Consider the following 24098-nt stretch of genomic DNA (forward strand, 5'->3'; position numbering starts at 1 on the left):
CCCCAATCCTAATGTTGTCACATTCTTGCAATTGACCTTCACCTTCTTACATTTTGCTTTTGTGCATATCTCATATTTTAAGGGCATATGGTGCTTCGGAAATTTGTCTGTTAATCATTTTTTGTTATGATAAATAGACATTTGATTCTGTAATTATGAAGACTTCCCAGACTATTTTTCTGACTATTCTGATCAGGTTGGCTGGAGTTTAGAAGAAAAAGTGAGGCATAGGGTAATATTTGGAACTTTTGTTAGTTATTTTAGTGTTTTATTTATGTGATGTGCTCGTTTTTGGATTAGAAAGTAAAATTGCTTATTGGATTAGAAAGTAAAATTGCTTATTTGATTAGAAATCAACGTAAATTTTAGTTCTACTTCCGTTCTTTTTTTCTTTTGTTGCTTCAACACGATGTCACGATGTGGAGGGTTGCAAGACTTGAACAAAAACCATATAAGGGATTCGGGAGATACATATAGAGACAACCAACCAGGGGCGTGGGTGAGGGGGTGCGGCAGGTGCGACCGCACCGGGCCTCCTCACCCTGGGGCCCCTTTTGGTAATTCTGAGAGAAACAAAACTCATATAGAGAAAGTGTAAAATTATTACAAGAAGTTAGTGTTGTCTAGTTGGTCTGTGATTGAGCTGAACGCAACAAGCTTCTCCGGTTCGAATCCCTTTGCCACAACAATTTTTATCACATTTTACATAAATGTCTCTTTGGGTTTTTTTTTGGCCACTCCAATATTTGAGTCACGGCCCAATGTATGTAAACTATTAAGCAACTTTCAAAAGTGCCTTTAAATCCATTCATCCTATCAAGTCAACTCTTTTACAAAATTTGGATTTTAACCCACTCCCGAGTAATTCCATATTAACTTCAAGAATTGTTGTAGACACATATTTATTCTAGATTTATTTCGTTCTATGGAGTAACTTTTATATCTCTGTATATCTCATGTTTAATTTGTTATATGAATACTTATCGAAATTCAAATGATTGAATATTTAAGTTAATTAGTTATGCAAATAGTGCGTTCATGCATAAATTCTTGTATAATACGTTTTTGTATGATTGTGTTCAAGATATTATGGGCAAATTGTTTTGTACTTACATTATATGTTTCGATTTTTTTTCATATTGATTTTTTAGGGCCCCAATCAAAATCTCGCACCGGGCCCTCAAAGTCTCAGCCACGCCACTGCAACCAACTTGGGACTAATCCCCTTTGTTCGTCCGTCCTTAATTTAGGTCTCATTATAGAGCGATAAACTTAATCAAAGGCTCAATCTTTCCACCCAGGCAGATCAAACCCCAAGATAACTTCTCTGCAATTGTCAATCTTTTTTTACATTAGGTTAGAATGAGAAGTGCTACATGCTCAACTCTTTTAAAACCTCATGCAAATAGGGTTGGGTCACTCTGATTGTGCCGAACTTCTCCAAATTTGAGGGAGTCTGGGCTGTCCAAAGGGTGGCACCCCTTAACCACACGCCCTGATTTTTGTTTTCCATGTATTTCATTCTGAAGGAACATAGGCAGCATAATAAGGGTGGTAATCAGGCTGGCCCAGGGTGGTAATCAGGTCAGGTCGTTTGGGTTGAGAATTTTATGCCTACTAGAGTTATAGGGCGGATTTAGGCAGTCAACTTTTAAATCTCGTTGTTCAAAACCCCCTCCAAGTCCGTTAAATTTTTTCGGGTTTAGCGAGTATTGGACGATCTGAAGTGGGGATTACAGTACCCAGATTGAGGAGGCCTTTGAGGGCTACGCCTTCAAATATTGTCGACGCGAACACATCAATGCCTAGACCCAATAGATCTTTTGCTCTTAATGAAATAAATCATATTCAAATTCAATTTCAACATGATAGAGTAATTATTCACATAAAATATAAGTTAAATCTCTTGAAATTAAAAAAGTCCCTTCTTCTATCCTGTTTCCTAACCCTAAGAAAGAAATGTAAGACAACTATTCTTATCCTTCCATCGCGTTGATCATGTGTATTCAACGGGCACAGTGTTCGGACTCAATTAAATAACATGTACTCCGATACACCAAATCAGGACTTTATAACGAAAAACAATTCTTAGGACACCAACCACATTTACCTGCCTCCAACAAAAGGCCAAACCACAGAGACATCGAAGCAAGTCAACACATAGTGAGAGAGTAGAGAGAGTTTTAGAGAGAGAGAGAGAGAGAGAGTTTTAGAGAGAGAGAGGGAGATTTATTCTTCTGCTTGCATTTGAAGCTCTTCAGATCCTGATTGTGGAAGCTTCTATTTCAATTTTCAATGGACAACAATGAAGCAGCAGGTCAAACTCTTCTTCTTCTCTCTCTCTAGGTTAATAACTTAAATGAACAAGTTAGTTATTGAAAACCAAAATTAACCTATAATAATAAATCAGTTTTTTTTTTATTTCTTTTTTTCATATGGAAGAACAGTAATTGGATTCCTAGTTCAAGTTCCTTTACTACAAAGATTACCTAGTTCATCTCTTGCTAAGATTGCTCAAGTTGTGCAATTTAAACATTATAGTAAGATTACAAGATCTCTCTCTCTCTAACTATTTCGAATTTTGCTTTAATTGTTCTATTTGTTTTGGTTAACTGTTCTTTTAATCTAATTGATACTATTTATTAATCAATAGATTCTAGTGATTATGTTGTTCGAGAGGGAGAAATCGGAGATGGAGTTTACTTCATTTGGGAGGGAGAGGTAATTAAGTTTTTTTTTTTTTTTTTTTTCAGTGTCCCAATTTGACTTGTCTGAATCTGAATTGTCTGACTCTAACGGACTTACAATCAATCCAAATCAACCATCAGGACGAGTTAAACATCACTATCATTCTGAAGTTTGACTCAAGTCAATTCAGACTTTGAGTTAATTTGGACTTCGAGTCAGATTTCAGATCTAACTTAGAAAAAGAAACAAACATCTTATAATCATCTTAATGACTTTCAAGCTTTTTGTTGGTGGTTTTGGTAGGCTAAGGTCCAAGGTACTATCAATGGTAGTGAAGAATTTCAAGAACATCAATCTGAATTTCAATTGAAACGATATGATTGTTTTGGTCATGGTGAGAAGGAATCTTCCACCTTTTTCTCTTTTTCTTCCTTAACAAGCTTGCTTGTTTGTTTCTTTTTTCGGGTTCTTATTTCATTTGTTTGTGTTTGTACACTTGATATGATTTCTACAGGCACTGATACTTCATATCATCAAGCTAATGTAATCGCGTTAACTAAGGTACTTGTTCATTAAATATGTATTATTGCTTAAATTCAAACGGAAATTGGCCAAAAATTCCTAGGCCAAAATTTGTTTTGTCACGAAGGATGCACCAACCATTAAGTGATATAAGGTTTTCATAGAGCGTGTAAGATGTGCGCGTAGTTTACACAAATGTTCAAGGGTTTGCACAATCTGCACATGTAGCCCAAGCCTAAAAAGGTATTGACATGTCATTTTGATTACGAGCAACAGGAAATTGGGTTGGAGACCCATTTTGTTGTAAATGAATATTTCTTTCAGTATCAGCTACACAAATTAGCTGATGCAATGTTGATCATGGTATGCAGTTAACGTGCTTGGTGGTGTCCCATGAGTATAGTACTTTTCTGCATTCAAAATCTATCTGGATAGGAGACGAAACACACCAAACAAGCTCAACGATAGAACGCATACTGCAGTTGGATCCATTAGAAGTATGTCTCTTTATTCGTCGTAACATTGTGTATTTTTATTTCCTTTTCATTATGTGACGCCGAAGCCTTCACTTTATATGTTTATAGTAAGACATAATTTTCCATTAACACTTGCTACTTTCTTATGCTTTCTCTTTGGTTAAAGGTAAACATATTTCGTGGATTTACACCTGCTGATGCTGCAAGGAGAGCAAATGTGTACGGAGGACAGTTGGTTGGACAGGCATGCTTTCTCCGTTCTCTTTCACCTCTCATTTGCCAAAATATCAAATGCATCGACTAGTTAGCACGGGATGTCCTATAATGTGGATTGTCCGATAGTTGTATAATAGTACCTTACTGAAATTTCTTCAATTCTTAGTATCGTTTTGTATTTGCAGGCATTGGCTGCAGCAACAAAGACAATTGATTGCCGTAAACTTGTTCACAGCTTGCACAGCTGTTTTCTACTTGGAGGAGATTTTACCAGTAAGTTCATCTTCTACCTTTGGTACTGGAGTTCTGAAATGATGATGTTTTGCTATTGGTTTACCTTTTCTTGAAGCAATAGTCATCCATTTGACAACAGCATGTATATCGGTGTCGGGGTTGTACGCATGTTGATATGCAATCTTCATTTACTTTTAAACTAAATTAGTACTTGAAACTTATTGGTTCAGTTTGCCTTTTTAGTTTCTAGCTCACTTTCACAAGACCATCATTGGAACCCATTAGATCTTTTGGAGTTAGCCCCACATTGGTTGTAGGATGTGTTGGTGATCACTTTATAAGTGTGAGAGGAAGCCTCACGTTTTGGGCCATTTGGGGTGAGACAGACCCAAGACCACGTTGAGGGAACGAAGTCCCAAGACGACACCCACAGAAGGTGGTATTAGAGCCCTTCTGGAGGGGGACGGTAGTCTTCCAAGCCCAGTGTGCGAAGGAAACATATATAGTTGGAGTTAGTCCGACCTTGGTTCTGGGAGAGGGTGTTGGCCACTCTATAGTGTAAGGGAAAGGTTCACCACTTGAGCTTGTCTTTAGGGTGAGAGAGGTAAGTAAGGCCCAAGATCGGAATCACATTTCTTACATAGTCGAAGTTCACTATATTTGTTTATTTCATGTTGGAAACTTCAAACTTACTCTAATCAATAATTACTTTTTTCAGTACCGATCATATATCAGGTCTACCGCTTACGTGACGGAAATAGCTATGATACACGTCGCGTCGACGCAATACAAAATGGAAATGTGATATTCACTTTGCTCGCTTCATTTCAAGTAACGTCATATTCTTTCCCCCACAATTACCATTAGTTTCTATTATAAAGAATTGATTTAAGAGTGTGCTTATGCAATGTCTCTCTAGTTACGGTATTACACTTCTCGTGAGAAACGAGTTTTATCCAGAATGACTTGCAGAGTTTAACCGAATCTCAATTTCTGAACAATGTCGGTAAATCTGTTTTACAGAAGGAAGAAAAGGGGTTTGAACATCAAGAAGTTACAATGCCTTCAGTTCCTGCTCCAGAAACGGTAACTGAATTTCGTTTAGTATTACTTATTTTGATCCCAAGGGATTGTTCTGAAGTGACTGAATTCCACCTTGTTATTTCAGCTATTAACAAAGGAAGAGTTGAGGGAGAGACAGCTTTTTGATCCTCGTTTGCCTAGGTTTCCTCTGTTATAATTCGACGATAGCTAGTTTCTTCTTTGTTTTCATGTATATAATGCTCTAAGGGACCCTCTGTAACAAATTGTTGCAACAGGAATTATCGGAACAAGGCGGCCTCAGAAAAGTTCATCCCTTGGCCTGTAGATATAAGGTTTTGCAAGCCAACTACCTTTACGAACGAAACTAAAGCCCCCTCAAGGTTAGATTGACCTTTTTTTCCTTTTCTTGTTCTTTTATGTCAAACATCTTCTTTCTTTTTCGTTTAAATCTGACACATGCTGACATACCTTTCCGGGAATATCAAATTATTGTAGTACAAAGTTCTGGTTCAAAGCATGGGGAAAATTTTCGGATGACCTGGCTTTGCATAGGTGAGTGGTTAAAGCCAATAGCTTCCCGTTTTTTTGAACTCTTCTTTTTATAAGATAAACCGTGCTCGGATCAGGAATATGTTTCGATCTGTTAAATTTCACTTCGTTCGTAATCGAAACCAAAATGTTTAGTCATTTCAACCGAAACATTCCGAATGTAATTCCGCCATGTGTACAACTTCGGTTTATCTTTATTTTCTATTTATCCTATTTGAATAACTACTCTTCAACAATGCTCAACTATTTCATTTTGCATTTCTAATTTGCTAACTTATCTTTAACGGTTGAGTTGCAGATGTGTGGTGGCCTATGTTTCAGATTTTGTACTGATGAGAATGAGTTTGAATCCTCATCGTAGCAGGGGTTTGAAGACATTATTTGTCAGTTTGGATCACTCGTAAGTACTTTCTCATCCGTTACAATCAAACATCTTACAAGCAAATGACATGAAAACTTTCGTGTGGGTCTGTGTTTAGAAATATTCTACTTAAAAATGTGTTCTATCTTTGCACTTCAAATGACAGAAACCAATGACTGATAAACAATGAAAAGAATCAAACTGAAGTCTTAAATTGCTAGTAGAAATGAAACTTTCATCGACGCGGGAATGTTGTTGTTTTCTAATCCAAGTAAATCTGTAAATGGATACTAACGGTTAATGGCTAATTCCTGGAAACTGATGTACGGAGAATAAGATTACCAAGAATTCGCAAGAGCTTCTTCTCCGAACATCCTAAAACTCTGAGCCTCCTTTTCTCCTTGAGGCGAAAACAGGATCCCTCTCCATACACGAAGTAATTGGTCGTGTCTGGTTCACTTCAGTTTTGAAACCGACCCATATTCAAAATACTTTTCAACTGTATCCAACAGTGGTACGAGAAAAACACAATTAGGAGGACACGGTCATATACCTTTGAAATCTCGCACTAACTGCAAATATTTGACAAGTGCCCGACTTTCCGATACAGGTAAACGTATCCAGTAAAGTAAGAAAATGCTGAAAATGAGTATCCTCGCCCCATTCGTTGAATCCTACACATTGGAATTTCTTCTCGGCAATAGATTTTCGAAGGAAAAAAAAATTGTATTCCCGTTACTTTGTTTTGTAGTTTTATCTTTTCGCAGTTAATTATTCATTCTCTTTCATTTTCAGGATGTGGTTTCACAGGCCCTTTAGAGCTGACGAGTGGTTATTATCCGTGGCAAGTATAAAAAATCCTCAGTCATTTTCTTATTTTTTTTTGTTCCTAGTATGGAAGATAAACTCTGCTTTCGTTTAATAGGTTGAGAGCCCATCTGCGAGCAACGGCCGTGGATTCTGTACAGTTCGCGTATTTAACAGAAAAGGAGAGGTAATTATTTGGTTGACGCAGTATACTTTGATTATTAAATGAATCATTTTATATGCTTATGTATTTTTACTTTCTTAACTTTACGGAGATCGCTTGATAACCTAGTGTTAGAAAAATGGTTATTATAGAAGACATATCAGCCATGTTTTGGTACCCGTAGTTAACTGTTATTTGGAAAACTCCACCTCTTCATCCACGTTAGTTGCTACTTGCTACAAGTGTTATAACAGTCTTTATTCATGTTATATCCATTTGAAGTCGCAATATAACAGTGTTATTTTACTGTTATAGTCATGAGAATAGTCCTACATGGACTGATAAGGGAAGATAAAAATATAATATCGGGGCATCTCCATTCATTGCTAATTCGTTTATTGTGTTTCGTCATAACTGTGAAGTTTTTACCATTATGGAAGCATAGTTGAAACCTTTTTATTTTTATGGGACAGCTTGTTGTGTCAATGATTCAAGAAGGTGTAGTGAGGAAGACGAAAACTCAGCTTCCAGTTGCCAAATCAAGCCTCTAAATGTTATCTTCCGACAAAACATACAGACTTTGCAGAATGGTCTCCGTGGACTACGATTGTGAGGACTAAGGAAGTTACATTTCACTTATGAACATCAAGGATGTATTTGGTTGACATATTTTAATGTTCTAATGCTTTGCAATCAAAATAAATTTCTTTTACTAACGAGTAATTTACTTGTGTAGATTTGAGTATTTGTACCCTTTAATTTTTTTTTTAATGTAAATCAAACTTTCCTTCACAAACGAAAGGGTTGCAGGGAAAAAATGTCACCCCCTCCTCCTTAGACAAAGGGAACTACTTCTATCTGAAGAGAGTTTCTTAGGGTTTGAGATGAAAGAAATGGAGATGACGAAAATGAGAGAAAAAACAAAACCAGTAAAAAAAATCATATAGTTTTTTTCCAAAAGTTGAAGATGATGAAGAAAAAGATGAGAGAGGGAAATTACGGGAAAAGATAAAACATGCATATATAAAGTAGAGAGAGGTAATTTTGGAAAGTCATAATCTCACGTAACTTAAATTTCGATGCAAACTTTTTAAACGGAGTTATACAGGTATTTCACAAAAAAATTTGTTTTGGAGGAACAAACAAATTTTTAGTATACAAAAATTTTGGAGGTGGGGAAGTAATATTTTTTTCCCCAAACACTAGCCCTTCTTCTGACGTCACCAGAAATCTATTTTCTTTTCCCTTTCTATCTTTTTCTCACCACCACCATCCACCATCCACCGGAGGCGCCTTCGCAAAAATAGGGGTCAAAGAGGAAAGTGGTCATAAACTAGGGGCCATTTGCGAAGTATCCTAAAATGAACAAACTTATGCGATAACACGCTAACTGTTGAAGCTCTTTACTTTTCGTAAGATCTCCTCCTTTTTCTTATTTGATCGAAGAAAAAAATAGAAGGCATCTATTATTCCAAGGTAAAATCTCCAAAACCCTGTTTTTTTGGTGTTCATTTCTGTAATTTGTTAAGTGATTCTTCTTTTTTTTTTGCTTCCTGAAACTAGGGTTTAATTTCTCTCATTTCTCATACTTTATGAACTAGGTATCCGATTCAACTTGATTGTTATACATATTTGAAACCCCAAATTTAGTGGATAAATGATCCAAATTTTGTATTTTTGATAAAGTTAAATGGATCTGAGGGTTAGATCACTAATCTGTCCTAATCAAGTTTAGAGCTTAGTTTATTGCTTATATTATATGTTTCATCAATTTTTTGTTCTTTGAGAAAATGTGTCCTTTTTTTGGGGTATCATAATATTGAAGATTAATAGTTAACTTGATTACTAAGGTTTAGGGGATCAAACTGGGACTAATGATAGTTCACTTTCAGACTCTCATGGTGCTTTCGACGAATTAGTATGTTACAATTCATCGAACTTTTTAGGTTTATTATTGATTTATTTTCTTCTTATACTGTAGTTGTTTTAGGAATCACATTGACGGTAATGACTGATATCAATTCAGAGAGCATTGCACAAACACAACCAATTCATAAACCCTTGATATGTGGGCTTCCAGATGATATTGCTCTTTTCTGCTTGGCCCGGGTTCCTCGGAAATACCATTCACTACTTAAATGTGTCTCAAAGGGATGGAGAGAACTAGTTTCTAGTGCAGAATGGCTCTCTTATCGTCAAAGAAACAATCTGTCCGAGTCTTGGGTTTATGTGATGTGTAGAGATAAGACTGACCGACTTGGGCGAGTTTGCTTTTATGTGTTGGACCCCATTTCGTCGAAACGATGTTGGAAGCTTGTCCCTAGTCTCCCAGATGTTTGCTTAAAAAGAAAAGGTATGTCTTTTGAAGTTTTGGGAAGCAAAGTTTACTTGTTGGGTGGTTGTGGTTGGTTTGAAGATGCCACAGATGAAGTCTACTGCTATGATGCTATAAAGAACTCGTGGGATAAATCTGCTCCCTTATCAACTGCCAGGTAACATTCATTGCTCATTTGTCTAACTTAGAGTCTACTACTAAGATTGATATAAAATTTTTGGAACTTAAGACTAAATCCGTATTACCGTTAAATGGGCTTTATGAAAATATATGGCTAAAAGGACTTACCTCCTGCAAGGCAATCCATCAGCTGGTCTTACGTCTAAAAGTTGTAGTGCTGTTAGCCCTCAATTCTTTTTCATTATACTACTCCAATAGTATTTATGTTCGGAACTTATTCATTAGTGGGACGTGTTCTCCTTTCATTTGTGTGTTAATTGTGAAATTCTGTAAGACCGGCTTTTAAATGACTCATAGTGGAACCTCCTTCAGCCTTTGCTTCTTTCTGTGCAAACTGAAAGAGTTTTTTTCTTTTTGCATTCTCAGCGTGCCTCGAACCCTTGACATCTAAGGTGGAAGACTAAACCTCTTACCACTCCAATAAGGGTTGTTGGCGCAAACTAAAAGAGTTGCATACCATTCGCTCTCTCTCTCTCTCATACATCAGAATGGGTATGTGCACTCATTATCCATTGTTGGCAACCCCGGCTAATTGCTAATTGGAATATCTTTGAGACATGTATTAATGTCATGTGTTATAGCATTAACTCCCGACTGTTGAGACATGTAATAATAAGTTATAGCATCAGCTCCGGACTGTTGAATCCTACTCATCCAATCTACAAGTTTCATTAAAAATATGATGAACCTTATATGATCTTATTTCGATCTCATCAAACTTTCAATGATAAATTTGATTCATTTTCAGATCCTATTTTGCTTGTGAGGCTCTGAACAATAAGCTTTATGCTATCGGAGGAGTAGGTTCAAATTCAAGCGACCCACGTTCTTGGGATACTTATGACCCATGTACAGATAGTTGGACATCTCATTCTGACTTGAATATTGTTCCCGATATAGAAGAATCTTTCGTCTTAGATGGAAAAATTTATATTCGGTGTGGTGCTTCTTCTAACGTACCTCCTCATGTTTACGCGGTTGTCTACAAACCTTCAAGTGGGACGTGGGAGCACGCAGACAATGATTTGGTGTCGGGCTGGTCAGGACCCGCTGTTGTTGTAGACGAAAATCTTTATGTGTTGGATCAGAGTTCGGGTACCCGGTTGATGATGTGGCAGAAGGAAAGTAGGGAATGGGTGGCTGTTGGAAGACTTTCGCCATTGCTGACTAAGCCACCTTGTCGACTTGCCGGAGTTGGGAAGAGCATTGTTGTTATAGGGAAAGGATTAAGTACAGTGGTGTTTGATGTGGGCAGGAGAGGAGGAAATATGGGAGGATTGATGGTGAGCTCTTCCATACCCAGATTGGGTAATGTTGATATTGATGATATTATAAGCTGTAAAGTTCTGTCAATTTGAATCTCTCTCTCTCTCTCTCTCTCTCTCTCTCTCTCTCACTTCTTGGTTAGATCCACATAACACTTTATTTCTCTATTGATCAAACCATTTAAAATGTTCCTTTGTTTTCTGTATTTGTTCTCAATGGGATTCTGTAATTTAATGTCAATTGTGAAACTTATCTTCCAGGTTTTATCAGGGTCTGTTTGGTTGGCTGATTTTAGTGAGAAGGGTAGACTTCGGTCCATGTTTAGGTTATTTTGAGTGGATTTGGAAATTTTCATGGATTTCAATCGAGTAAATGCTCTTCAGGCAATGTTATTAAACTACTTAATGAGTTCATTACATATGGTTTTTTTTGAAACATGTATTCTGAGGCCCTATTCAGTGTGGAAGAAAGGAGATCGATTATGAAGAATAACATTACTAATGGATATTCTTTACTGGTTTGGTCAAAGACTATTAAGATCGATAGAGATTATTTAATTTTGTCAAATGACCACTCGAAGAGAAAGAAAGTGATAGTTTGAGATTTCCGTTTAGTATGAATTTCGTTCCTCCCAAGTAGTGGTGTACACGAGCCAAGCTCTTAACGAGCTGCTCGAGCTCGACTGGATTATTGCTCGTGCTCGACTCGAATATTAACGAGCACGAGCTTAACACGAGCCCAAAATCATGCTCGTTTATGTAAACGAATCGAGCTTGATCATTCTTTAGTGTATCACGAGCTACTCGTGAACAGCTTGTTTAACATTTCTTATAATATTGTAGTACATAATTACGTATTAGTATTGAAACTTGTACATAAAATATCAACCATTAAAAATTTATCGGAATATTAATCATTATTAATGTATGTGACAAATGATCATTGAAGTATTTTGATAATTTAGAAAGTTTTAATTTGAAGTATTTTGATAAACGAGTTTAAAAAATGCGAGCTCGAGCTCTTTCAAACTTATACGAACCAAGCTTGAACAAGTGGACAATTACTCAGACGAGCTCGATCTCGATCTCGAACTCGAGCTCGACAACAAATACATGAACCGAGCTTGAACATCTTACTACTCGGCTCGACTCGAGTACACCCCTACTCCCAAGAATGTGATTTCCTGTTCTGGAATTAACATTTTTTCCTTCCTCCAAACATGGCTTAAGAGTATATATGAATCCACAACAGGTAAGACGCAGCCACGTAATTAAGGAACATTCTGCCGTTCCGGTTCTTATGCGTTCCGATTTTCAGCTAAACCTGAGAAGTGATCATGGGGGAAGAAGTAGTACATCTTTTCCCTCCACCTCAAAACCCTAAATTTGACGATTCCTGAAAAGCTTGACACATGGTTTTCTTACGATTCTTGAACAAGAATTTTATACTTCAAAGTTATGTTCGTATTGTCTAAGTGGTTTTCAAAGAGAACTTTGGACTTCACAAGGTTAGTGATTCTTCCATTCGTTGACTGCTCAGCTATCTAATCGAGCTTAAATTTCAATGTCTTAGGATATAATCTTGATTTTGATTTTCTATTCCGGTTTAAATTCAATCACTTGAGATGGATAATCCACATTATCTTGCGAGGAAACATTAAGATCACTGCAATACAGTAATGGTGGTTCTTAGTTTGGTTAGTTCTACTAAAGTTTATTGTTCCTGCTAAATTTTAATGGGGCTTTTTGAACAACTACAAATTTTGATAAATGAGGTGAATAAGATGTTTTCTTTACAATTGTGAGAAGAAATCATCAAAATTCATCCAAATTAAGTGTGAGTGTGTGGACGTATATACACATTTCACTCATCGAAATTCTTGATCTTTCTTTGATCAGAATAAAAATGTAATATTGCTTATCGGCTCACTACTATGGGTCAAAATGAGAGATGGAAGTAATTGCTAAAAAAAAAGGAATGTGCAGATGGATTGGTTTTCTTCTATAGGTAACTTGTATTGCTCTTAAAGTTGTGTTTAAATCTAAGTAATTGATATGGGTTATTTTGCGTTTCATCTAGAAAGAGATAAATAAATGATATTGTATATTTTTGTAATGGAACTATTGATAAAGTGGGGATATATGGCTAGATATCCCCATTATCAACTCCACATATCTAAGTTCTATTGTTTGATTAGTCGTGTAGGTTTTGCATTCTATATAAACCTTTTTATAGCTCAACTCGGTATTGTAGATTAAGAGTAAAGAATTTTTGCCACAATTTTTATTTGTTTGTCCGCTCTTAGAAGTGATATTGGTTGTATATCTGACTATTCTTGCAGTTATTTGGAGTCAAGAGCTCACGTAACTATGTGCTGATTCAAAAGAGGTCCTTTTGGAAGTTATGGCTATTCATAATCGGCCATCTAGAAGTAAACAAGCTTCACTCAAATATGGGTGGGTTCCTCTTCAGGTGGCACCCTTTGATCTTTCTGATGTAGGTCAGAAAGTAGATACGTCTGAGTCCAATCCGCACAAACAAAGCATCAAGGAGTCGGAAACAAAGTCTTCTGAGTTATTGACCACAGCTGAGTTCGTGTCAGCAGTTGGTGGGTTATGGAGATCTGCCAATCAAGGTCTTTCTGTTTTCCAGCCTAAGTCAAGCAGAGAGCACGTTGAAACTGTGGATCTGAAGAATAATGTTTTGTTGTATGGGGAAGAAGACAAGGAAAATACTTTGGCTGATAGAGGATACTCCAACATTGATGCATTTGACACTTGCTCCTCTGGTTTGATAAACTCAAATGCATTTATTAGTGTAGCCCAGAAAATCTCAATGTTCGAGTCTTGCAGTAGACATGATAGACATTCTATTGTCAGGAGATACCTACAAGTCAGTAATTCCAATAGGGGCGAGGATTCATTGGAAGTGAATAAGAATGCCAGCATGAGGGTCCCGCTTGATGTGGTGAAAACGAATAGATGGACTAACGGAAGTCCTTTTCCTGTGGCGGAAAATACGGGGAACTTGTCCTCTATTAAGGTTGAAAATGCACAGCATACTTCCACATCTCTTCATTCAGAATGTTTCCTCAGGCCTGTCACGAATATAGAGGCAACTGTTGCTGTCTCAAGGACTCCAAGTTCTGTTCTTGACTCTGACTACCATATTGACTCTCTAGTTTTGGATGATACTACTTCTGAAGAGAGCGAACCCATGCTAGGCAATAAGAGCATGTCCAAGAGCAGCTCAAAAAATGTTAAGGAATTGCACCTCGAAAGTGAACCTTCACCAGAGATTTGCCCGCTAATAAAAGATAAACCCAATTATGCCCTTGCAAAGCAAAGACACGCTTTTGCAGGAGCATTAGCTGGGACATTTGTCAGCCTTTGTCTACATCCAGTTGATACTATTAAAACTGTTATTCAATTTCGTAGCATGGGCCAAAAGTCAATCTTTGACGTTGTTGGATCAGTTACATCTGAAAGAGGTAAGAATGTAACACTCAAAATTTGTTAGTTACAAAATGTTTAAATATAAGAGTACTTGCATGTTTAATTCTTCTGCCATTTTGTATGATTTTCTTATACACCATTAAGGTAAAGTAGTTAGGATTTACTGATCAATGAGTTATCGCTGTCCCAGGTAAACCTAGGTAATCCATGCCGACCCCCAGAGTGAAGGTTTTCCAACTTAAGAGTTATGTTGACTTCCGTTTTTTTTCAGGTGTAACAGGACTATATCGCGGAATAGCGAGTAACATCGCTTCTTCTGCACCAATTTCCGCAGTTTATACCTTCACATATGAATCAGTTAAGGCAGCTTTGATCCCTTTGTTGCATCAGGTGATTTTATGTTTTATATAAGTTGGTTGCAATTCATTGATTCATATTGCAGCAACTGCATGTGCTTACTTTGGAAATATCTTTTGATTCTTCCATGCAGGACCATCATTCTTTTGCACATTGCACAGCTGGTGGTTGTGCTAGTATTGCTACTTCTTTTATTTTTACTCCTAGTGAGCGCATAAAGCAGCAGATGCAAGTTAGTTCACGATACCAAAACTGCTGGTATGCTTGTTTAGAAAGTTCTTCTCTTTGCAGAATAGTGTTCTTTATCATTTGCTTCCGTTATATACTTATATTCGAGAAAAAACTTTTGCCTAGGGTGAGGCCTCGGTTTTGAGCTTGAACCTTTGTTTCTAGCTCACTTGCCCTTATTTTGTATACTCTTGATTCTGCTATATGTGAATATCTTAATTTTATGTGGCTAACCTTTTTCTCTACCAAAAGTATTGCTTACTAGTTTGTTGTGCACGAATCATTACGGAGTTGGATTTCATACACTTGAAGGAAGTAACCCTTGAACAGTACCTTATATGTTTTTTTGAATCTCCTTTTGAAAAGTCTTTTTTACTATCAACAATCTTATAAGTTTTGATACTTGGATTGATGCAAAACTGCTTCATCTGCTTGTAAATTTGTGCAGGACTGCCTTGGTTGGTATCCTTAAAAGTGGTGGTCTTCCTTCACTGTATGCTGGCTGGGGCGCTGTGCTCTGTAGAAATATACCACACTCTGTCATCAAGGTCATGCCTTTTTACTAGTTAAAACTGTATATTTGCCCTGTGAAGATATTATACTATGCTGAATTCTTGAAATCTGGAAGCTTTTCCATTTTCCTTTTCTCGCATCTGATGGCTTACTTGCCTTTTAATACTTTTACTTGCAGTTCTATACGTACGAAAGCTTGAAGCAATTGTTTTTGTCATCAACTCATTCCAAACCTCAACCCAACACATTTCAGACGGTTTGTTACTTGGTTTTGTTATTTTTATTTTCTTTAGTATAATTCAATGTAGTAAAATTGTAGATAGTTTTTACAAGTGATGCTCAAAAGAGGCAAAGACAATTGTTCTTATTAAGAGAGTTTTACTTTTATCAATCTTTGTATATTATGGCGATAATTTGATTGCTTTGCAGCTAGTATGTGGTGGAGTGGCTGGATCAACTGCAGCATTGTTTACTACTCCCTTTGATGTGGTGAAGACAAGATTACAGACCGAGGTGTGTCTTCATATTATTTCTGTGAGCCGCTTTTTTTATGTGGTTTGTGTAACTTGATTTGCTTTTCTTGCCCAAGTAAGATGTATCTGTATTTGCCCCTCTAAACTGTCCGTATTTGAACCCGGGCCAGGCCTCTCGAGTCTTCAACTTTCTGTCAGTCTTTTTTTACTTGCTGGTATGTTATTATATAAAGTTCGACTGGCATGCAAATTTTCGTATGACTAGAATTTTGTTTAGCAGATTCCTGGATCTCAGAAAAAGTACGATGGTGTTTTTCATGCCCTTATAGAGATAGGCAAAAAGGAAGGCTTGAAAGGTCTTTACAGGTACAAAATTTTCTCGTCCATTTCAAATCTATATTCTCTTAAAAGAAAATCACAGGGCGTGCTCTTCTTGAACTAACCTTAAACGCGGGTACATGATATCAAGACGAAGCTTGTTGTGCATTTATTCATAATTTCGTCACCTTTGACTATATTTGTTTGCTTACTCGACCTTCTAACACGGTTTTCATGTTTTCATGATCAGGGGATTGACTCCAAGATTGATTATGTATGTATCTCAAGGAGCAATCTTCTTTGCCTCATATGAATGCTTCAAGGCAGTGTTCTGTTTGGAGGTACCAAAACCATCGACTCCGGACTTCCACACCAAGGAAAATGTAGAAGAGGAATCAACAATGTTACCAATGGCATCATCAACATCAATATCTTCTAAACTACCATCATCCGGGTTGGCTTAGCTTGCACCATGGAAAAGAGATTCACGCGCAGTCATTCATCTCGTCCAGAACCACTTGTTACTAACTTCTCTCGGCTGTGAGTGAAGGAACCGAAGTCGTCGCATACTGAAAGAGACATCCTTGAGGCGCTGGCCGAGACGGATGCAGATCAACTGATTCAAGCTTATCCTACATAAATTCCAAAGCTTACCATTGGGTAGTTTATTGTTTGAGCAACAGTTGATGTTCCGAATGTGAGGAAAAATACGAAAACTTAACCTAGTTTTGAGTGGGTTATTTTTCGTATTTCCGTTCAGGTACAAATCTGAAAACAGCTCAAACATTGTGTCAGATTGTTTGTCCTTCTGCTTCGTCAGATCTTCTTAATGGTGCACATCATTCAAGTTGGGAGGCTGATAGTGCTGCTAAGTCACTTCATGATCAAGATCTTAGGGTAAAAATTTTCAGTTTGAATGTTCCTTCAATTCTTACAAGACATGAATCAACTGCAGAGGAAGCTTCAATTACTAGACTTGGTTAATGATCATGAGCAATGGATTCTCATTTCCTAACCTTAGCTCGTCTTCAATGATCGGGAACAAGACGTCGCTGAAATATATATGGGAGAGTTTGCTTGATTTCGTTTCTTTCTTTAATCTGAAGAACTTCTAATACCATCTCTCTTCCTTTTCTTTTTCTCTGTAAAGATGAATGACTTGAATATCTTCTACTGTTAATTGTGGTTGGTCTGTATCCTGCAGAGTTAATAAAATAATTTTATATGTGATTTCTCACCCACGCAATATGCATACGTTTACATGCTTCGAATAACCCTTAGCCGAAATCCGAATATCAAGTTGCTTGGCTTTTAGAAACTCTAAACCATCTTGAATATAGAAAACCACCCACCATACCAATCCTGACAGTTTCTGTAGTTTTTTTCATGGAACAATTTTTAACAGACGATTGTGTTTGAAGATCAAACCATCAGAATTCACAGTTGCCGGTTCATCGTCACGATCCTCATGATTTGAGAGATTGGAACAGAGTTCACAAAAATGAACAAATAACTGGTATGTTATATAATGAGATATAAACACCAAGTCGTTGTAGTATAGTGGTAAGTATTCCCGCCTGTCACGCGGGTGACCCGGGTTCGATCCCCGGCAGCGGCGTAATTTTTTTCCCCTTTACAACTAATAGGTTTTGAGAAGATTGATCCCCACTTATTTCTCTCTTCTACTTTTGATAGACTTGATGTCAGTCAATTAAAATGTGCCCACTTCATTGTTTGTGCCTCCAACATCTTTTCAAATTTCTAGATCAACTATACTAGATCTAACAAATTGACTTTTCCATCATTTTTTTTTGTAACTGACATAGAGTATGTTGAAACTTAGTGTCTCGAATATAGGTCCATGTCTAACCTAATTTGCGACTGGACTCGTTTACTTATGCTTGACCTAGTTTTGTAAGATGGCATCCTTTTTGCTTGACCTAGTTTTGTAAGATGGCATCCTTTTGGAGCAAGATTATCAAAGAGAAAATGGAGCAACAAGAGGTAGCGATGAACCGAAGATGTCCTTACAACCTTATGGCTGTGGAGTGGAATAACTAACAAATTAGAAAAGCTCGATGACATCACAAAGTGGAAGGTGGGTACCGGAGACAGAGTCTGAGTTTTGGAATGATAGGTGGTGCTCAAACGTAACACTGAGGGAGGAGTTCCAACCCTCTTTGATCCATGTTTGAAGAAAAGAGACTATTGCAAACTGTTACTTCAGGTCCGAAGTTGAAATAGAATGGAATTTTCACCCAAGAAGAAAAAGACCCATATTTAGTTCAGAATCGAAAATATCACTAAAATAGACATTAACTTGTTAATTTTGGTACTCGATCATCGAAAAGGAATAATACCATCTCCATCTTGTTGAGATTTACAGATTTAGGTAATTGAGCTAACGGCAAATTATGTTGGACTATAAAACCTCTTCAACATGAGACTTGTCTTTCAGGGGTTCTTCTGTTCCTTCCCACAGCTCTCTGAGTTCTTTCCTGATCCATGAAACGACGATCACAGGACCCAGTGTCGAAGGAACCTTCAACGAATACCATAAAATCAATTACAAGTAACAACAACTTAATATCCTTTAAGTAATCAATTATCAGTGAGAATTTCGAAATGCAGATTAATAAGTAAATAGAATATACCAGATAAAGAAGAGCAGGTTGTGCTGATTGACTCAAGATCCCAGCTGATAAAGCCGCTACTAACCCAATGGCATATCCGATAACTGCATAGAATATGTACCTTTTCCCTCTAGAGGAAGATAAATCTGTAGGAGTCACTGAATCCTTGCTCTTTTCGTGATCAAAACTGAGAACCAATGCTAGAAGCATCCCAGGAATAGCCTAAAACAAATATGAACCAAAAAATCTTGTGAATTGTCAAGATTTCTAATTTGAAGATATGGTAACATTCTGAGTGAAAAGGAAAGATGATACTCAAATTGTTAAAGGGTTATTTCGTCCAAATTTACAGTTCATTTAGCAATGTGATGCGAGACCAACTAAAGTAAGTTACATCCGACGCAAATTTGTGATAACGGATAAGATTTGTTTAACTAAGGTTTGTCTTAACTATTGCGCGGTCCAAACTCAACCTATCGTGGTCAAGCCCATCAAGGCATCTATCTAATTCTTGAAACACGGTGAAGGTTCATCTAGGTCCTTATTAAGCTGAATCAACCATATTTAAGTCAACATATTAAAAGATCCAGAGAAGAGATATTAAAACTACAGTTAATTTTTCAAAAATTTCGGAATGTATCAAATGTCTAATTCGGTCATGGATCATGGTAGCTATTAATATAAGAGCTTTTCTTTTTCCTCCGTTTGTATTATTATGTCCGTGTTTTGTCAATAGTACTGTGCGTTTTAGCCCCTTTCTGAGCGGGCATATAAAAAAGTTGGTGTTTGATCATTGAGATACATATATTCTATATATACTAACATATAATTCTATAACTTATCAACATACAAGAGTGCAAGACCTCAACTAAATCTCTCATGCATCACTCACGACTCACGAGATAATAAGACAAATGCTCCTTGATTCCCGTATATTAGCCATCAATGGTAATAGATATACAATATTACGTTAGATTGTAATAATGGTTCGAAGTATCACATCATATACCAACCTACGAGCTTGTTAGAGATGTATATAAATCACAAAGGGATAAAATAATGAGAGCGAGAGAACCGTACCATGTCACCAAGACCAAGCATCATGAAATCTGAAGAACCGCTTCCTCGACCAATCAAATGCCTAGGAAAAACAATCTTCACTGGCAACTCCAACTTTTTCGTTATCATTTGAATTCCAGGAAGATTCAAACTATTAGCCACAGTATGAACAGGATTCGAAGCTTGACTTGTCGCTACCTTAACCATAACATTATCACCAAATAACATCTCCGAATAGAATACCCAAAAAATATCATAGACGAACAAACACGCGAGAAGCATTGCACAAATTTTGATGTTTGGAAGTCGAATATGACTAACAAATGCAATGCAAAATGAAATTCCTATTAGGTTGTTTAATACCCAATTTCCAGTAATGAGCCATGATATAACAGTTCCAACACAAGCCAATACAAAAACCGCTTGTGATCGAGTAAACGATTTCGAGCAACAGCGAGATAGAAACGGATCGGAAAGACCTAGTTTCGAGTTGATCAAACTTACATAAGGAGAGAAGCAAAATAGAAGTGAGAAAACTGAAGCAATGGCTGTAAAAACAGTGAGAAATTGTGAAACTGATGAGAACAAATAGAAAAGTACAATCAAACTACATGAACTCATAATAGGAATCATAAGAGCTTGAGATTGATTTAAAGTTATCGAAGCTTCGGAGAAATCTTTGTTTCTTTCCATTTCTTTTCTGTAATTTAAAGATCTTTGAGCTGATGCAAATGTTACAGCTACAGCTGTGAAGATTAGAACCATTGGAGTTGGGGTTAATAAAAATGTGAGCTTCCAAATTGACTCCATTTTTAGCAAAACCCTAAATCAAGGATCTCCTCAAATCAAATCTTAGAAAACCTGCAAAAGAGAAGATATCAAACAAAATTTTATGTAAATCCTAACATGCAATCTAAACCCTAATAAAGTTATGATCAATTAATAGTTTATAGAATCTATTCAACAATTAATTAACCAACATTATCCCAAGATCAGATTTTTATTGTAAATTCTAAGAACAAACCTAAATTAAAGCCGAGATTCAGTAAAAAATTACACAATTCAAGATGTTTAAAGCTTAAAAAACAGAAAAAGATGGGTTTTTGGAGTGAAGAAGAAGCTTTCGTTCATGAAATTTTGATGGGGAAAAGCAAGATTAGAGGAAAATAAACCGTAAAAATTGAAAATTGATAAATTTGAATGTGAACCCATTGTGAATTGAACTGAAAGAAAAGGTTAATTTAATCAAAATCAAGGGTTTACAGAAAGATTGACGAGAAGACTTACCTTGGACTTGGAAGAGTATTTCAGAATTTCAAACCCCAAAACCCCCAAATCTTCATACCCCGAAAAGATTTCCCCTTTTTATCCGGTAATGGTGAAAATTTTAATTTGGGTGTACTTTAAAATGGGTGGAAACAAGAAAACCGATGAGGGTGTGAAAATGGGGGTGCATGAAATGTGCCTCTTTTGGTCAATTGTCTTCTTCATCCTTCCTACTTCTTCGACTTCAAATTCAACAATCTCTGATTTTTTAAAACCCTAATTCTTATTTGTAGTTCTTGTGTATTAAAATTGGACATTAAATTTTCTGGGTTTTGATTCAAATCATCTGAAATGCAGTTGCAAACACTTTATTCCCCAAATCACAATCTTAACCCAAATATTTTCACATCTTCTACTCACTTGAGTGTCCCTTTCCGCCAAACATACCCATATGCTCAAAGTTTGTTCAATTCAAAAATCAGAAACGGGTTTATCAAATTAGGCAAAAGGGTATCTGAATCTGCTATTATTATGAGAAACAGTGGTGGTTTGATTAGCATTAGATGTGAGGAGTCTAGAGAAAAAGATGATGGATTTTATATGAGGAGAGCTGTGGAACTTGCAAAGAAGGCAATTGGGTGTACAAGCCCTAATCCAATGGTGGGATGTGTTATTGTAAAGAATGGAGAAATTATAGGTGAAGGATTTCACCCAAAAGCAGGTCAGCCTCATGCTGAGGTAACCCTAAGTTCTATCTTTTCTGCCATCAAATTCATTTCTTTTCCTTCAGACTGCACTTTAGCATTGGATTGAAATGCTATGTTGGGAAAGTCAATAAAGAAAAATGTAATTTTGATATGCTTATTCATTGATTTGGTTTAGATTTGAGAAGCTCTTAAACTTACCTCTATTGGCACAAAAATAGTGATTTAAGTTTGGAATATCGTAAATGTTAGTTTGTTTGATCCCAAATTTTGATCTAGCATATAAGAGAAAGTATGGATCTTGTTCTACTTATATGCAATTTAACTATTTGAGGCATCAAGAAACGATTAGACAAGTATTATGCACAGGAAAAAGTTCGAATGAGTCCACACATTTTAACTTGCTAAAAATCTAATTTTGTTGATCAAACACCACAAGAAAAAAGTTCGAACTTTATTTGGTACGACGTGTAAAATATCATTTTTTTCCGCACAATAATGGTGGTCTGGGATTGGAAAGATCTTTAACCATAAGTATTTGGTTCTGGTATGTAGATTTGGAACATGGCTAAATGGCAGAGGATGAAAAGTTAGAGGATCTTTTCGTTTTGGTTATTCACTTTTAGGATGATTACTGAAGTATTTGTAATTTGAATTAGGAATTGGTATTCTCAGGTTTTTGCTCTGAGAGATGCTGGTGATTTAGCTGAGAATGCAACTGCATATGTAACTTTAGAACCATGTAACCATTTTGGGAGGACTCCACCTTGCTCTGAAGCTCTAATTCGAGCTAAAGTTAAACGAGTAGTTGTAGGAATGGTGGATCCGAATCCCATTGTCGCTTCGAAGGGGGTCGAAAGACTTAGACAGTCGGGAATTGATGTAACAGTAGCAGTCGAAGAGGAATTGTGCAAGAATCTTAACGAGGGATATATCCATCAAATGCTTACTGGCAAGCCCTTTGTTACATTGAGGTAAGAGCTACTTGATTTGCGTTTCTTCTCACGCGTTGTTTCAATTGAGTTTACGTTTAACTCTATGATCATAGGTACTCAGTTTCCATCAATGGGCAACTTTCGGACCAGCTTGGTGTGGGAGCGAAAGAGTCTGGTGGTTATTATTCTCGGCTACTACAAGAATATGACGGTATTATACTTTCATGTTCCGATTTAACTAAAAACTCCGTTTTTCCAACATCTCAAGAACCTCAATCTAAACAACCTTTGAAGATTATAGTGGCAAAAGATCTGAAATCGCCTCTACAAATCCCCCTTCTCTCCATTGAAGCGGATTCAGAGGTGATTATCTTCACAGAGAAGGGGACAATAGTGAACACAGAAACCAGTCAACATGGAATTGATACAGTGGTTTTTGATAAACTAAATTTAAATTCAATTCTTGATTACTGTGGACGTCGAGGATTATGCAGTGTTTTGGTGGATTTGCCGAGGAATTATGAAGATTTGGAACAACTTATTGACGATGGTATTCAAAATGGGTTAGTGAAAAAAGTAATAATGGAAGTATTGCCAGTATGGAAAGGACGTGAAGAGAGTTCAATTCAGACATTGAAGAATTTTGAAAAGGAAGTAGTTAAGCTAAGGAGATTACAGTCAAGAATCTCAAATGAGAGTATTTTGGTGGAAGGGTATTTTCCATAAAGCTTCTTATTTAAGCTTTAATGGTGGACAAGAAATTGAAATCCAGATGCAGAAAAGGAGAGAGAGAGAGAGGAAAAGGAACTAATGGCAGCTCCGGTTTCAAACTCTTTTCGACATTAACAACTAGTTTCTGTTTAAATTTTCAAGTCTTTTGCTTTAAGTTATTGTTCTTCTCAGTAATTTTGTTCTTTTGAGTTTTTGTATTGTTCTGTGTAATTGTGGAAGTATTTCGAAATAAGGGTTTATCGGCGAGATATTTACAATGAGTTAAGTTTCAAATGTAATTTCTATTTCTTCTCATTTTGTGTTAGAGTCCGCCGTTTTTATCTTGGTCCTTGATCAGAATCGGCGGCCAAGATAGTCTCCTCACCCAAGAATGCTAGATTAATTCACAGCCATTACTGATATTTGAGCTAACTCCTGAAGTGACCAAACCGTGACCTGAGTACGAGTCGAGACTGACAGACTAAGCTCAGGACTGTCTTACAAGGCAAAACCACGCCAGCGACTCAGAGTCTCAGACCCAAACCAGGAGTAAGGCCAGGCCAATTATGATTTCTTTACACATCTTAGAATTGTTTCTCAATTGT

At 36.7% G+C, this 24098-nt stretch overlaps 5 protein-coding genes and 1 non-coding gene across 14 annotated transcripts; 5 read left to right on the plus strand and 1 right to left on the minus strand.

Moving 5' to 3' along the window:
- The first annotated feature begins 1961 nt into the window (after positions 1-1961).
- On the plus strand, positions 1962-7795 carry LOC147534342 (acyl-CoA hydrolase 2-like). Of its 2 annotated transcripts, none has more exons than XM_086647627.1 (17): positions 1962-2317; positions 2448-2540; positions 2654-2721; positions 2992-3082; positions 3203-3249; positions 3582-3707; positions 3853-3930; positions 4088-4175; positions 4855-4967; positions 5160-5222; positions 5305-5360; positions 5456-5560; positions 5676-5732; positions 6028-6129; positions 6886-6934; positions 7016-7084; positions 7534-7795. In XM_086647627.1, exons 1-17 carry the CDS (start codon positions 2296-2298, stop codon positions 7609-7611), a joined length of 1305 nt encoding a protein of 434 aa, XP_086503753.1. In that variant the 5' UTR covers positions 1962-2295; the 3' UTR covers positions 7612-7795. The 2 variants fall into 2 exon arrangements, 1 of the variants encoding a protein (XP_086503753.1); XR_015227587.1 differs by having other exon boundaries at positions 2149-2317; positions 6701-6934.
- A 71-nt stretch (positions 7796-7866) lies between these two features.
- SKIP4 (SKP1 interacting partner 4) lies at positions 7867-11107 on the plus strand. The gene is made up of 3 exons (XM_086647628.1): positions 7867-8536; positions 9042-9552; positions 10324-11107. The coding sequence occupies exons 2-3, from the start codon at positions 9068-9070 to the stop codon at positions 10931-10933; spliced, it is 1095 nt and encodes a 364-aa protein (XP_086503754.1). The 5' UTR covers positions 7867-8536; positions 9042-9067; the 3' UTR covers positions 10934-11107.
- Positions 11108-12018: 911 nt separating this feature from the next.
- LOC147534344 (Mitochondrial substrate carrier family protein) lies at positions 12019-17426 on the plus strand. 7 transcript variants are annotated; one of them, XM_086645917.1, is made up of 10 exons: positions 12051-12348; positions 12740-12848; positions 13183-14331; positions 14568-14686; positions 14787-14911; positions 15330-15429; positions 15573-15650; positions 15824-15907; positions 16148-16233; positions 16436-17426. In XM_086645917.1, exons 3-10 carry the CDS (start codon positions 13245-13247, stop codon positions 16647-16649), a joined length of 1893 nt encoding a protein of 630 aa, XP_086502043.1. In that variant the 5' UTR covers positions 12051-12348; positions 12740-12848; positions 13183-13244; the 3' UTR covers positions 16650-17426. The 7 variants fall into 7 exon arrangements, with proteins under 7 accessions (XP_086502042.1, XP_086502043.1, XP_086502046.1 ...); XM_086645920.1 differs by having other exon boundaries at positions 14568-14653; XM_086645918.1 differs by lacking the exon at positions 12740-12848 and adding an exon at positions 12534-12559 and having other exon boundaries at positions 12103-12486; positions 13047-14331.
- Positions 17427-17731: 305 nt separating this feature from the next.
- Positions 17732-17803, plus strand: TRNAD-GUC (transfer RNA aspartic acid (anticodon GUC)). Its single transcript has one exon. It is a non-coding gene; the product is annotated as a tRNA-Asp (tRNA).
- A 661-nt stretch (positions 17804-18464) lies between these two features.
- On the minus strand, positions 18465-21334 carry SPPL1 (SIGNAL PEPTIDE PEPTIDASE-LIKE 1). Its single transcript, XM_086647955.1, has 4 exons — positions 21165-21334; positions 19899-20738; positions 18840-19040; positions 18465-18727 (listed from the first exon to the last, which is right to left on the minus strand). The coding sequence occupies exons 2-4, from the start codon at positions 20685-20687 to the stop codon at positions 18608-18610; spliced, it is 1110 nt and encodes a 369-aa protein (XP_086504081.1). The 5' UTR covers positions 20688-20738; positions 21165-21334; the 3' UTR covers positions 18465-18607.
- PYRD (Cytidine/deoxycytidylate deaminase family protein) lies at positions 21310-23808 on the plus strand. Of its 2 annotated transcripts, none has more exons than XM_086647953.1 (3): positions 21310-21881; positions 22523-22821; positions 22896-23808. In XM_086647953.1, exons 1-3 carry the CDS (start codon positions 21495-21497, stop codon positions 23506-23508), a joined length of 1299 nt encoding a protein of 432 aa, XP_086504079.1. In that variant the 5' UTR covers positions 21310-21494; the 3' UTR covers positions 23509-23808. The 2 variants fall into 2 exon arrangements, with proteins under 2 accessions (XP_086504079.1, XP_086504080.1); XM_086647954.1 differs by having other exon boundaries at positions 21350-21881; positions 22507-22821.
- The last annotated feature ends 290 nt before the right edge of the window (positions 23809-24098 follow it).

This window comes from Eschscholzia californica, unplaced genomic scaffold (genome assembly GCF_041429995.1).
Source record: "Eschscholzia californica isolate CP2 unplaced genomic scaffold, dmEscCali1.0.p SCAF_6, whole genome shotgun sequence".
NCBI classification, from domain to species: Eukaryota; Viridiplantae; Streptophyta; class Magnoliopsida; order Ranunculales; family Papaveraceae; genus Eschscholzia; species Eschscholzia californica.